General features: G+C 39.7%; 1 protein-coding gene across 1 annotated transcript in view; it reads right to left on the reverse strand.

Annotated features, from left to right (window-relative positions):
• ush2a (Usher syndrome 2A (autosomal recessive, mild)) overlaps positions 1-14,742 on the reverse strand; it is a 197,984-nt gene that overhangs the window by 45,569 nt on the left and 137,673 nt on the right. The window contains 5 exon segments of the mRNA XM_035652071.1: positions 3,046-3,244; positions 7,549-7,703; positions 7,915-8,112; positions 10,397-10,700; positions 11,903-12,126. Of these exon segments, the coding sequence (XP_035507964.1) occupies positions 3,046-3,244; positions 7,549-7,703; positions 7,915-8,112; positions 10,397-10,700; positions 11,903-12,126 (1,080 nt within the window).

A 14,742-nucleotide genomic window follows, 5' to 3' on the forward strand; every position in this document is an offset into this window, starting at 1 on the left:
ACACATTAATAAATAAAAGAACATACTCTATTCCCTGCTGTTCTGAATTAATAATGAGGCTACAAAAGACCAATTAAACACATGATTAATGCCATAATCTATATAATTGCAGGCAATAATTCATTGTGAGCTAATGATGGCAATACTTAATATCGATTCACATGGGGTGTCTTTGTACAGTAGTGCTTAATTCTTTCTATGAAGTGTCACTTTTTAGAACTGCTAAAAATTCGATTAATAAGAGTCTATTTCTTGCTATTCCTAAGGCACATCATTGATAAGCAGGAAATGGCTGAAGCCACAAATTTGTTTTTTTAATAATAATATTCTGGCATTATTGAGGTCACTGCTTACCTTTCTCATTCTAACAGTGCAAACCAGTTAGAAACAACAACATAATTTGTAACATTAACTACAGAGAAATTATTCAGCGCTTATTAAAGCTCCACTCCCCCATTTAACTATTAAGTTAAAGACAAAATGGCTTTCATAGGTAATGTAACAGATGTTTTTTGTAACATTCTTTCAAGATGTAAAACTAATTTTTCTGAACTATACCAAACAACAAATGTCTAAAATGCCAGATTTAGATGGGTTTTTAATGCCTAAAAGGTGACATTTTTTAACAATGTATGCAACACTTATTTTTATATGTTATGAAGCAACAGGTAATTTCATTTAAAATGACTGTTTTCACTGTTACTGTTTCTTAATTTAACATAATAGTATTATTATATTTATTGTTACAAGAGTAAATTCATATGAACGTTTTTTTGATAAATGAATGCCTCGACCAAAGTGATTTTGATAGAAAATATTCCATCAGATCAAATAAGTTACAACACTGCAAGAGTGATTCAATCTAAAATCGACATTTTCGTAGCTAAAAAAAGCACATTTCTCCGGTTTCTGTGGTTTGAATGAGTGAGTGTGTGAGCTCAGAGAAGCAGGGAAGATGAATAATGGCGTATTAAACATTAAGGATGAGGGAGTAGCACAGCAATTATTTCTGTTCATATTTCACTGAAAACACTTAGATACATCCATCCATCTTTTCATCTGTCCCACTCCTTCCTTTTCTCCTTCACTCTCTTTTAAAAAGTGTAATTCTGGGCACTTTTTACTCCCTCAGTATGTGTGTTTTTTTGTCTCTCCTTCTTTATTTAATTTTACTGTTGAGATTACCCTCCACCTCACTCCGCCACCCTACCAATACCTATGTTTTACTTTTTACTACTGTTTTTGTATTTCAATTTGTAGGTGCACATGGTGGTACAGAGTAAGACAAATAATAATAAAATATATTGCCTAAAAACACAACACATTAAGACTGTTATTAAATGTATATAAAAAATAAAGGAAATATAATTCAACATACTTTTATTGTATTGTACTGAATCAAATTATAGAACATCGAGAGTAAAAAGCTGATAAAGTGAGAATGAAAACCAAAGCTTATTTTTTACAGTCAATAGCAGTTCTGAGCTGCAGGACCACTCAAGGCTTTTTTATATTTATCTGTAGTGGCCATAAAAAAGTTGATCCTTTGTTATTGTAAAACTTATTCAAAATGTCTGCTGTCAAAACCCAGAAACCTTTTCGCATATATGTGTTGTTACAGAGAGAGCTGAGAGAAATGAGAGAGGGTGAGAGAGACAGAGAGAGAAAGATAAAGAGAGAGAGAGCAAGAGACTGCCCCAGTAGTGATTTTGGCTGAATGCGCAGGGTTTTCCAGTGTCTCACTGGGGGACAGGGGAATTTCACACACGCATGCTGGTTGCTTACACTGGCACATGGGGCTGGTACAGTATTACAGCACATTACCATCTCTATTTGGCATTGTTTGCTTTGCCTCATGCCTACACATACAAACACACATGCTCGTGCGCACACCACTCCTGACCATACAAGCCAACCACAGGCACCATGGGACTAGTCTATTGGCTACTGGCAAAGCCGATGCCTGGTCTGAGTCCAGAACTGAGCAGAGAGGAAAGCTGTGAAAGGAAAATGTCACTGAATTTAAGCTTCAAAAGATCTCATCACTTACACAGTCAAATGGAATACATAGAAACCAAATGAGTTTTAAAACACTTTAAATATTTAAATCAGAAGTTTAGTTTAACTCTTCAAATCACTGAAGTAATGGAGCTAAGTATGTCTACTGTGATAATATTCTATTGGTATTTGTGTCTCTAAAATGTTACATTTTTATCCTTACAAACGGTCGCTTTACAATGCTTCATGCAGGTGTTTGTGTCTGCGTGTGAGTGTGTGTTTTGACTGATGGCAGAGGGCCAGCAACACAACTCCTCCTCAGGGTAGATAAAACAAGACCCACAAATCACCCAGTCCTGACACCACCGTGTTTCTGTGCAGATCTACAATATTAAAACAAGCCAACACTTCTGTTTGTCTGTGTGTGTACTTTCAGAGCGTTTTGTTCGAGCACTGGGCCTCACACTGCTTTTGTTGTGCTGTTTTGTTGTACTTATATTTGGGTTTTTCTCTTGTGTCTTTCTAGGTATGTGAGCCTGAGCTTGTGCGCCTGTCTACTATGTTTGAGTGTGCTTCTTATCTGCGCTTGTGGTGTTTTTAGTTCTGTGTGTGTTCATGCGAGTGTGTTTAGGTGTGTTTGTGTGTGTGTAAGGGGCTTGGCCAGAGAGAGACTGGCGGGAATCAGGTGTAAATTCAGTCATTAGATGGATTCCAGAAACCGGCATACATAAATAAATGCATGACAAAGGAGAAAAACAAGAGGGGGAGGACAGAAGAAGAGAGGGCAGGTAAGCAGAGAGGAAGTAAGAGGAGCAGAGAGGTAGAGGAGATGATTCAGAGATGACAAAGGGAAAGAAGAAGAGGGAAGAATATGGAGTGTTAGGTGAGGAGGCGAGAAGGCAGGGAAATAAGTGAAAGCTGCAGGAGCAGGAGGAGGAGAGAGAGAAATAAGGAAGGGCAATCAGAGGGCTGCAGGAGGAGGAGAGGAGATTTAATGAGAGTTGAGGAAGTGAAGGAAAAGTGAGGCAGATAATCTGAAATTTTTACCAGTCATAGTATAACTCCTGGGCCCATCGTTGTGTGTGAATATGGTTCCGACACCAGTCTGGTTCAGGTGGTACCGCTGTATTATTCCACTGGGACGAGTAGGTTCAGACCAGCTCACATGGAGGGAGGAGGGGCTAAAAGCTCTTACCAAAGGAGGCTGCACGCCCTCTGGGAATCCCTGGGCTGTCACTGCCACCACCTGAACACACACATGGACATGGACATACACACAGATAAAAACAGAAGAAATAGAAAATACAACACATCTCTGGTATTTTACAGAATTTAAAAGGTGTGGATAACAGATGGATTTCTGCTGTGATCATTTATGAATGTAATTAACACAGTCACAACCCAATAAAAAACTGCATCCAAATTCAGGGCTTCTCTTTCTAAGGCAATAAAAAACCTTGTTGACAACAGAGAGAGACATTTGCTGGTGACAGCAGAAATGTTACAACCTATTACCAAATCCATCCAAAACAGGGAACAAATGAAGCCAAAACACAAACTATCCAAAACCTGCATTATGAAAAAAACATGCTATATATACAGATAGTATCATAATAAGCTGTTGTATTTGTCCAACATAGTGAATTTAATATTACCACATTTGAACATGCATACTATAGAATTTATACACTATGTTTTATTCCTAGAACCAATTGAGCTTGAGGGAAGAACTCTGTAAATAGTGTAAAAAGCTAGAGCAGTACACTAGTTTGAGAATACAGGAGACATACTCCATCACTTTAGCATCTCTGCATGACAAAGAAAATAACTGAAAGCTGCTTCAGCAATGCAAGGCACCTAAATTATGATAGGATGTTGAGGTTCTGATCAGCAGTATTACCATGTATCACTGGTACAAAATGAGGAAAACAAACAAAAACAACAAGCAATTCCCTAAACTCAGGTCATGCAAAAAAAATAAAAATCTTAGTAAAATCTGTAAAATAGTGTAGTATCTGTGGGCCCCTGTGAACGCTGGGTGAATGTGAAGACCAGAGAATCACAGGGCAATCTGCTGCTAATGGCAACAGGGATATCCTGCCTTAATAGACTGTCACTAGCACTTCCCCCACCTGTCCCACACAGTGCTATGCAATTAGAACACTGCTACTACAACTAAGGAGACACGCACGTGAACACACATAAACACACACAGGTGAATGCAGGTATACACACGCCAACACAAAGAGGTGGAAGAGAGGAAACGGTAAAGGAGGCGGAGAAGAAGAAGATAAGGAAGATGCAGAGGAAGTGTGGTAACGATCAGTGAGTGCTTCAGTGTGCTGTTAACTCGGATGTCTGTGATGTAAAAAAAATAAGAAATAAAAGCCATAAAACTGTCTACTGTATGTAAGTGTAGCCTAAATACAACTTTAACTCACTTAACTTTTGGTGGATGATTTAACTGACTTACAAAAATTAGGACCCTGAGTTGAGCAGTACATTGATTATTGATATTGTGTTTGGACAGTGGAAAGGAGTGAGGATGAGAGAGGTTAAGAAAGGAAAGACAATAGCTGGGAAAAACTGAAGAGTGCGGCGTTGAGATCTGGGGAATGACAGGAGACAAATAGCAGAGAGAACAGGACAAAAGGAGTTGAAGACAGAGGAGGACCAATCGCTCTTCCTCCCTCTCTAAGTGACCAACCGTATTAGATCAGCACCTTCTGTTGTCACAGCAGGTGTGCGTTTGTGTGTGCCTGCGTTTGTTTGTGTGTGTTTGTGTGTTCGTGTTTGTGTGTGTGTGTATGTGAGTGGGCTGATGCCAGGTAATTGCAGTGGTGTATTAGGTTAGCCCAAGTTATCTCATAATTGGGACTGTTTGGCCAATTTTCACTGGTGTACAAACTAATCCAACTCCCTTTCCACCCTCTGCTTGGAGTGTGTGTGCTTGTTTCTGTAAACATATGTATGTGTGTGTGAGATAGAGGGAGGTCGACAGAGAGAAAATGGAAGACAGAGATTGAGTTTGTGGTGTAACTGTGTATGGCTTTAGGAGGGTATGTGCATGTATACATGTATACAGAGTTCTCCTGTTGGTCATAGAAATGGAAACAAGTTTCCAGTCAAGATGATGTAGTGGTCAGCTTCCATGCTATAAGAAGCTATGACAGGTCATAATTTGCATCATGGTGTAGGCTTTTTTCTGTTGGATTTTTGCAAAATGTTAAGTGCTTATTTCAGGTATGTATACTCTAAAATGTCCTGAAAGCAAAACTTGTGGGGAGAGAGCACACGACACAGTCACTATAAATGAATGTCAGACACAACTATTAAGTAATTAACTTTTTTCTTCTTAAATTATTTCTTCTAGGGCTTTACAATTTCACAGCTGTTTACACAAATTGAAATCAAACAACAGCCAACAGGAACAAATTATTGAATTATTACTCCTATTCCTACGGCCAACATCACTCAGAATCGGGAGCCAGTTCTGCTCTAAACAGCTTTCACCTGCAGTGATAAGCTGATTTCGGTCTGATTTCAGTCAGACGTCAGCAAATAAGATCAAGCAATCACTCATTACCCTACCTGGTTTACATTGCCCAGTGTGAAATGGTTGAGAACTAAAGTAAATGAGCAAAAGAACCAGATCTTAAAATGATTTTCTTCAGAGACAGCTAAACAGCTAAATGTTGAGTGAAATTGAAATTTGAAAGTGAAATTTGTCAGGTGGCCAGAAACATCAGCGTGTGGTATCACTGTAATACATTTACAAATGAATGTTTAATACTAACAGAATCCCTATACACATATATGGGAAAGCCTACAGTACTAGAATCTTGACAATCTCTTCTTTCTTTCCCTTCATCTTTCCAACCATTTACCACGCCTTCCTCTATCACCATCATCCATTCCTATGTCATTCATGTCATCATTCTCCTCAGCATTCATTTATTGTATACATTAATCCATCATCTATGTATCTATCAACCCCTCACAGCCAGTTCAGCCAACTGTACCTCCCATCCATCCCTCCAGTGACACATCTACAGGCTTCGTCTTTACGTAAGAATGTGCTCATCAAAATAATGAGATGTTAAATTAGCTTTAAAAAAAAAAGCCAGAAAGACAGTTTTCAACATGAGCTTTCATCACCTCTAAGCCGGAGAAATTAATTGTTGTGGTGATATCAGCTCGGCTACAGTCAGAGAGATAGCAGGGGGAGTTCTGTGTGAAGCTATTATGGACGCTATCACAAACATCAGGTAGACTCAGCAAATCCAGAGCCTCGCATACAGGGGGAGAGCAGAAACAGGGCTAAATAAAAACTTGTTCCGACACGGGAACAGTACAGAGTTCACACAGTGTGGAAACATCACACACTGTTATTTCCTAGCAACAAAGGTCAGACAGAGGTTTAGAATTTGTAAAATATCACTTGCAGAACAACTGAGCACCTGAATTACAATGTAAACAACATTTGGAAATCAGCATCTGAGGAGGTTTTTACAAGAGGGTAAAAGGGCGTTTGGCTGAAAGGCCACCGGCCAAACAATGGTTCAGATGAGCGGCCAACTGCAGAAGACCAATGCTGCAAGGTTGCTGCTGTAAGTTTATCCAATGTGAAGCAGACTATTTCTCCTTGACAGAACAAAATAGGAAAAGGGATCTTTGCATGTATTCAGACAGGTGTGTAGAAGGGTATGAGTTGTTGAGTCCAAGCAATAAAAGCTGCTCCTGTACACTGTCAACTGGTATGGTAAATGTACTGATTAGCTATGTTTTGGTCAAGTGGCAAGGAAGCTGATTTCTGTTTCTTGAAAGAAAAAAAAACCTGACAGACAACAACACAACTGATTAACAAATAGAAAACACAAACACATGTTTTTTCTCTTTCATGTGTTTTCTCATATTTCTGTCTCCCTCTCTTTCACACACAGCACACTTTTCTACACTAGTTCCCTCAAGTGTTGAGCTTAAATTAAAGGAGTGAACTAAACTATGGAGTAAAGTGGTGCTTAGTTCAGTGAAGCTCAGTCCATCTTTAGAGGAGCCATTAGATAATCATACAGGGGGATAATGTCTTTATGAAATGGGGTGCTACAACATAGTACGCTTTTGGAAAGTGTGTGTGTGTGTGAGTGAGAATCTGTTGGTGTGTGAGTGAGAAAGCTCTACACGGAAGGCTGGCAAGACAGAGGCAATCACACAGCAATTTCTAATTGAAGGTGTAATTGGTAATATTTTACTGTATTTTTGAACAAAATATCTACAGCATACCAATGGGGCATCATCAGTGCCAGACACTTATTGGTTATCTCAATAGCTAATGCTGAGTTTGCAAGCTTTATGAATAGACATGCCCATTTTTGTGTATATATGTTCCAAACTCCCTGTTCCATCTCCTGATGCAGACTTGGTATTATATTTATTGGACAGGGAAGCATAAGGTTAGCTACATAAGCTGTTAATGAACTATGAATACTGTGATACAGAGAATGTTAGTCTGACTCAACGGTAACAGCGCAAACACACACGTGGTCTTACCTGTGAACTGTCAGTACAACCAGCCCGGTTACAAACCCTCAGCTGGTAACTGTATTCCTGGAAAGGCCTGATCCCACCCACATCAGTGAAACTGTTTTCATCACCACGGTAACGCTCTTGTCCATCTCGGAGTATAACATAGTGGGTGATATCCCCTGGTAAAATGGAAAAGGTACTTTAATTTTGATAACCAATGTCAGGTTTTTCTCAATATTTAAAAGAAAACATCTTGTCTTTTTTATTTTTACATCCATATCCACATTAATCATGACTAACCCTCAACTGAAGTTAACTTAAGCAAATCTACAGGGGTTTTAGTGATGTGCACACACACACACACACACACACATACACACACATACATACCATTAGGCCTGGCAGGTGGTTGCCACTGCAGCTGGATGATGTCATCTCGTTCTCCTAAGCGACTCCAACGGGGCAGTGCAACTCCCCATGGTTTGTCTTCACTGGTGGTCACTGTTGCAACATCACTGGAGCCTCTTCCAAAGCTGTTCCAGCCCCTCACCCTGTACTCATAGGTGGTGAAGGGCTCCAGGTCAGAGTCTATTAGAGAGCAAGGAAGGTTGGAAGGACAGAAGAAGGGGAGCAAAGGAAATAATCAACAAATCTGTCAGTAAGATTATCAATACATTGGTTAATGACTATTTCATTTAGCAACACTGCCAGACTTGTGATTACTAAGTGAGTAATACTGTAAGTGCACATGTAGTATAAGCTCCAGTATGCAAACAACCATGCTGTAAATTTGTTGCAAGCTCTAACTTAAACAGCTAATATATTTTAATAAAAGGAAAATTTTAATGAACGTTTTATAAATAGGATAGTATGTGTAATGGCTCTAGCAAAATAAATATAACGGAGGATTAACAATACACTGTATACTCCTCACCAAGCATTAAAGACAGTATGAACCAAAATAATTGAGGGCCTTACAATCTTTTGTACAACATGCACACTATATACCATTCATAAAACATATGGCACATATGTTTATCTAAAATGATGTTTTGTAACAATAGTTTCATCTTTGAAAATGTGTGTACTGGGAGTTGTACTGCCAATGTAAGCACATGTTATATGGACATATACTAAATATATGCACTAGCACTGGTGCATAGTTGTAAATGTCAGGGCAGGACTGAAGCATTCTGGGAGACAGGTTGTGACACACCTTCTGTTGAGGTATACATACAGGAGCATATATACATACAGATGTGCTTGCACACCCTCACACACGTGCATTATTTTTAGTAGTGTTAAGGGACTGTTGCTGTAAATGAGACCATGTTTTAACCACCAGTCTGGGACCACCAGTCTTTACTACTGTGATAACTGAAGCAGCAAAACACACACAGTGACACACAAGTAAATAAAAAACTGAATGTGTGTGCATAGACACATGCCTAGTTTTTGTGTTTCATTAAGAACTAATTCCAACAAGTATAAATATAAACTGGGTGTAGATAATATAGTATATATTTATAGCACTCATTGCACATGTGGAGCAAACTGTGTGTGATCTACCTTACGTCTTTTTCCCAGAGAAGTATAGCATGATACCCTATGTGTGTGACTGTGTGTGTGTGCATGAGAAACATCTGGTGTATGGTAGGTGGCGACAGCTTTATGTGCCTCTGCCCAGATGGTGTCACAGCATTGCCTAGAAACTCTTATCCTAACCGCCCCATGCCCCATGCCCCACACACACACACACACACACACACACAGTGGATAAAAGATACATACACAGAACCACATTCACTACATTCACTACAGAGGCATACTTATACAGCAACTAAGTGGACACTAACACACACACACACACACACAAAACACATGTAATTATTAGTGCACAACGCATACACACAAAACATCCACAGCCACAATTAGTCTTGATTAAACAGATGTAACTACCCAGATAAATAATGTGTGGACGGACAGAACATCCTGAGATACACGCCCACAAACACTAACACACACAGATATACACTCCAACTCCCTTTGGGCTGATAAATAGTAAAGAATGTTGAAATGGCATTTAAACGCCCATCTCTAAGTTTTAATGACACACAAGTGTACAGCACAGAGAGAGTTACCACGTTACAGCTATCAGTGTGCACTGCAACAGCTGCCTTAGTGTGTGTGTGTGTATGTGTGTGTGTGTGTGTGAGTCTGTGGAAGGGCATCTGTCTCTAAAGCCCGTTGATTGCAGCGGCTGACACATTTAGAGTAAATGCAGAATTGGTTTCTGCAGGCTTAAAATTTCTATGATGGCTATATTCTGAATTAGTTATTGAGTTATCCGGAGAACTGAAGCGAGAGTCTTAATTTCCAGCAAACTAGTAGGTTAGAAGAAGGGATGCAAGTATAAGTGGTCAAAAAAAGGCATTCAGTTTGTCATCAGGTTTTAACAGCACGTAAAAGAAAGTTGTAGGTTTGATAAAACCTCTTGTGTGACATCACTGAGGTAACTTTCTCATTTACGGGAAAGAGGAAGGTGTTTAATTAAAGATTTTAGTTTTCAAATGCTAAAAATGTTTGAGAGAGCAGTAATGGGAAAAGGAGGCTGAAAAATGTGTAATCAGCAATTGGTCAGACTTGAAGGGGAACAGGAGGCATTGAGGGATACAAAAAAAGTTGATGAGAAACAGGTATATTTTGTTTCAAAGAATCGGCAAAACAATTGTATCAAAGCAGTAGTTGTCCCCTAATGGTTAGAAAAGTTTGTTACCAAAACATTCAGTACTTAGGTGAAGGAAGAAAAATAAAAATGGAAAGGCTAAATCATTTTTATTTTATTATTCCACTGAACACACTCAAACATTACCTGTATAGGTGTATCTGTTGGCTCCTCCGCTGTACACTACCTCCTCATGCGACGGGCACAGGCCTCCCTCGAATTGCATTTTGTGCGTGTTATCACTTCTGTTCATACGTGTAGAGAGGCCCGTGGTGAGAGTTTCATGTGTGGTGTTGATGGAAGGTGAGTATGTTGTGGAGGGTATGTCAGGCTGTGTGTGCACAGACAGGACCCATGTGCAAGCGGTCATAGATGGATCGAGGTCACAGGAGCCACAATAAGCTGTGGATGCTGCAGCCATGGGACACACAGCGCCCTGCAAACACATGTGCTGCACAGGGATAGATAAAGATGGAGAGTGGACAGGAAAAGAAGAGATGGGAAGATGGGGGAGTTAAATAGTAAGCGAGCAGGAAAGAAGGAGACAAAAAGGGAGAAAAGGGAAACTATGAGGTTCAAAATCTTTATTTTCTTTAAGTCATTCATCTTCATGATTGCACTGCACAAACAGATAACTACCACAGAAACTTATCTGGTAGAAGTTTACTATTATGTTACATGTTGTAAGCAAAAATCATATAAACTCTGAAGTGTCTCTCATATACATGCAGAATGTAGCTATGTACGTGTTTGTGTGCATGTGTGTGGTATGCATGGTCCTTAATGACATCATTAGAGCTAATGAGAATTCCTACCCTTTGTCCCTGTGCATGTGTGCCTCTGTGCGTGTATGTGTGTGCCTGTCTCATGCTGACTTAGGAACACACAAACATCACATGACCCCAGTTGATAAATGGAGGATGGCCCAGTCCCCAACTCCTGATGTGACAATGAGTGTGAGTTTGAGAGATGGAGGGAGAGAGAGGGAGAGGGAGAGAGAGAGCGAAAGAGTCCGATATCCAGTCGACGTGTTAGCGCCAAATCTTTTTTCTGCCAGACTAGATTTCATTTCTGAAGCATGGAAGTCACTTATTAATTTAATGCCTGCATTTATTGACAATTAAATGTGTTAATTTTCATATCATAGGTGCAATTCAGTTGTTTTTGACTTTCTGTACAGATGCTGAATAAAAAATTTTCCCGTTAATTTATGTAATTTCTCTTCTGATGTTTATACAGAAGGACATGGAATGGAATGTTTTCCTTATATTATTACATTATATATGCACTATTTAAAATGAGTTTGAAATGTTACCAAAATGATAATAAATTAATCAATCAAATGTGCTTGTAAAACACAAAAAATGACAGCAAAACAATCCTACCAATATTGTAAATGTGGCTGCTGCAGATCAGACTGCTGCTTTTAAAACACTTATAGTGGAAATTTAAACCGCAGGGAAGATGTGACGGACATATGGCACAAGTTGAACACTACACGGTGCTTCCAGTGGACATGAAAGAATACAAACAAAGTGTAAGAGAGCTGTAGAAAACCTGGTTGACAGAACACAGTGCCTAAGATTTCCTCATCCATAGTACACGTCTTAGCAAATACAGCAGTCACACACATTATCTCACATACACACGTACCTGTATTAACAGGCCCGGCGTGGGTTGGTCAGCACACACGTGTCTTTGGGGGTCATAACCAATCCCGTTGCAGCATTCCTCTTCTTGACGTATGACCTTTGACCCACAGCACTGCAATGTCACTGTGGCATTGCCAGCAGGGTGTATTGTGGGATATCCGTCATTGTCCACACAGCAAAGAGAGGTTGAAGAGTTAATATACTCCTGACCACAGCAGACAAAACCTAAAGAAGAAGATATGAATCATATTTGTGTTTCATATGCATTTTCATTTTTGATCTTACTGTAGCAGGAAATTGTTTTTTATGACGAGTGTGTGTTTTAAGTCTCTAATGAATGAGTTTTAAGTTTTTTAAATCAAATTTTGCTACAAATTTAGGTCTAAATCATATTGGTTGTACAGTTGTTTAAGAAATATTGTGAATCGCCAAGGACGTCATGATATCAGTGACACTGCTCCATTCATGAATGCTCCTACGGCAACAAATACTAAAAAAAGACAAGCTTCTGTAAGGCTCCTGGGGTCATCTCGATTATTTACATGATGTGGTTATATTTTTACATTCAACAGTAATGTCTGAAATCACTGTATGTGTCCCTTTATTACAAAGAATATTGACCTTTCTATTCTTTCCCTTAACCTGTTCTTGTCCTCGTCTGCTTCTCAACTCATCCTATTATTCTACCTCTTTCCTCCTCTTACACCGCCTCACCTTTTCTATCTTTTGTCCTGTCCTCCTCCCTCCATAACCTTTCCACCTTCCCTTCACCTCCTCTTGTTTTATGCCTCCTCTTGTATATATCCAGGCACAGTTGGGTTGTACTGTCTCTCATCTAGACATCCCAAAATCCCTTTACCCCCTCCTTTCAATCCCTTTTTTCCCATCTGTACAGAAACAGTATTTAGGCCGCTCTGAATATTAGTGTGCATCTTCTCTTATCAACTCTTATATACATCCTCCTCTCTTCTCCTCCCCCGCACGCCTCTTTTCCTCTCCTGCATTCATCTCTTCATACAGCAGTAATATTCAGGCAATGCTGTCGAAAGAATGTAGTGGGAAGGAAGTGTGCTTTTTCTGAGAGCTGCCATCTCTGACAGTGATAGGTGATGTCTTTCTGCCACCACTTCACCTTCAGCAAGGTGACATTTAAAATACATGCTATCACTCTATTTCCCTGTAAAATTGTTTTGCAGCTGAATATCAAATTTCAAGCATGTTTCTTTACATTCTGAAGTGCTTCATATTTAAAATCAAATCAATTGAGAATGATTGACAAATTAAAACTGTAGATTAAAACCTGCAGATTTGAGGCAGGAAGACTCATTCTGAGAGGAGAAAACAATGTCTTGGTCTACAAAATCTGTAAAAGCTCAACTTTATTCTGGTAAGAAAAGCTTTACTCGGCTAAACATTGCTCTGGCACAGTTTGTAGTTGGGGGAGCTTTATTTGTTCAGGTCATCAAATACAGACGCGAGCAGTGTTCGGTTAGTTGCAATCTGCAACTTCACTGTTAGATGTCACTAAATCCTACACACTGGTCTTTTAAGGTTAGGTCATGGACATGAGTGTTAAACTAAACTCGCAGCAGCTCTTACGTAGGAGCTACTATACTAATGTTAGCTGAAGAAACAGTCGAGAATAAACATAGTGATTTCTCTCCAGTTGAGCCAATCTGGCTACTCTAACGTCTTAGCTTAGTTGAGGGCGGGGACTGTCAAGCTTTGGCCTTGCAATGGATTAAGGCTATAATATTGTCCTGCTTTAACACTGAGTCAGCAAAGTAACCTCCTGCTGTGAGGATGCACTGCAAATACAAATGAGCATGGCACGGCACGGCACGGCTTGACTAAAATACCATAACTGCGCTGATGGAAAAAGGACAAATCGTATTTTAATGAGAGTCCAATAGTAAAAGCTTCTCATTTTGAATCAGACTGAAATACTGTAAGAACCCCTCCGTCTTTTGTGATTATTTAGTTTAGAGTTGAAATAATCTAACTTTCATGAGCTATTTAGCAAATTCTAACTAAGAGTTGATGGCATGCTGATCTGCGGCACTATCTACCTCCAGCTGTGTTGCCCATTTTATTTGACAGCAGACATTAAACACTAAGTCATTGCTTTGTATCATGGCCTCGCCCTTTAATGGGGCTGCAGCTAGTTGTGGAGTGATAAATAACTTATTGTTTAACAACCTAATCAACGTTCACTCTTCGCGCACATGAAATCCTGTTAATTTAAGCAATCATTTCACTTAAAGGCCAAAAGTGGAGAATGGCGCATATTTTCTCCTGTGCTGTGCATTATCCTCACAGCATCCATCACAGGCAACATGTGACGGGAAAATGCATGTGTATGTGTGTGTGATTGTGTGACATAAAGGCAGTCTGACGGCTAGTAACTCACTTAGCAGCGGCAGCTGTTGCAGAGAGGGGGCTTGGTGGCCAATTCCCCTAGCGCCTTACTTCAGCTTCAATGACGCGCAAATAAACAGCTCAACACTTTTCCAAAATAGCTCCTCTCCACTCATCCCTCGTCCTCCTCACCTCTACTCCTCCCTTCCACCCGGACACCAGGCCCTCTACGACTCACAATTTTTTGCTCATTTGCCTCCATTTACTCTCAGGCAGTCCAACAATCTGTCCATGTATCGTTCAACATGGCGCTGTTCAAAGTCTCTGCATATCTTGATTCACTCTCATGCCGTTTCTAAATGCCAACTTTATCACTTGTAACCTGCTCTGGAGTTCTCTAGTCACTTTTTTTCCCTCCAAGCCTAACATCTACAGTATACTACCTATATATAAGTTTATCCACGTTCTACCTTCTCTTACGTC

This window comes from Morone saxatilis, unplaced genomic scaffold, assembly GCF_004916995.1.
Source record: "Morone saxatilis isolate NCDOM2014 unplaced genomic scaffold, NCSU_SB_2.0 Contig11, whole genome shotgun sequence".
In the NCBI taxonomy this organism is placed as follows: domain Eukaryota; kingdom Metazoa; phylum Chordata; class Actinopteri; family Moronidae; genus Morone; species Morone saxatilis.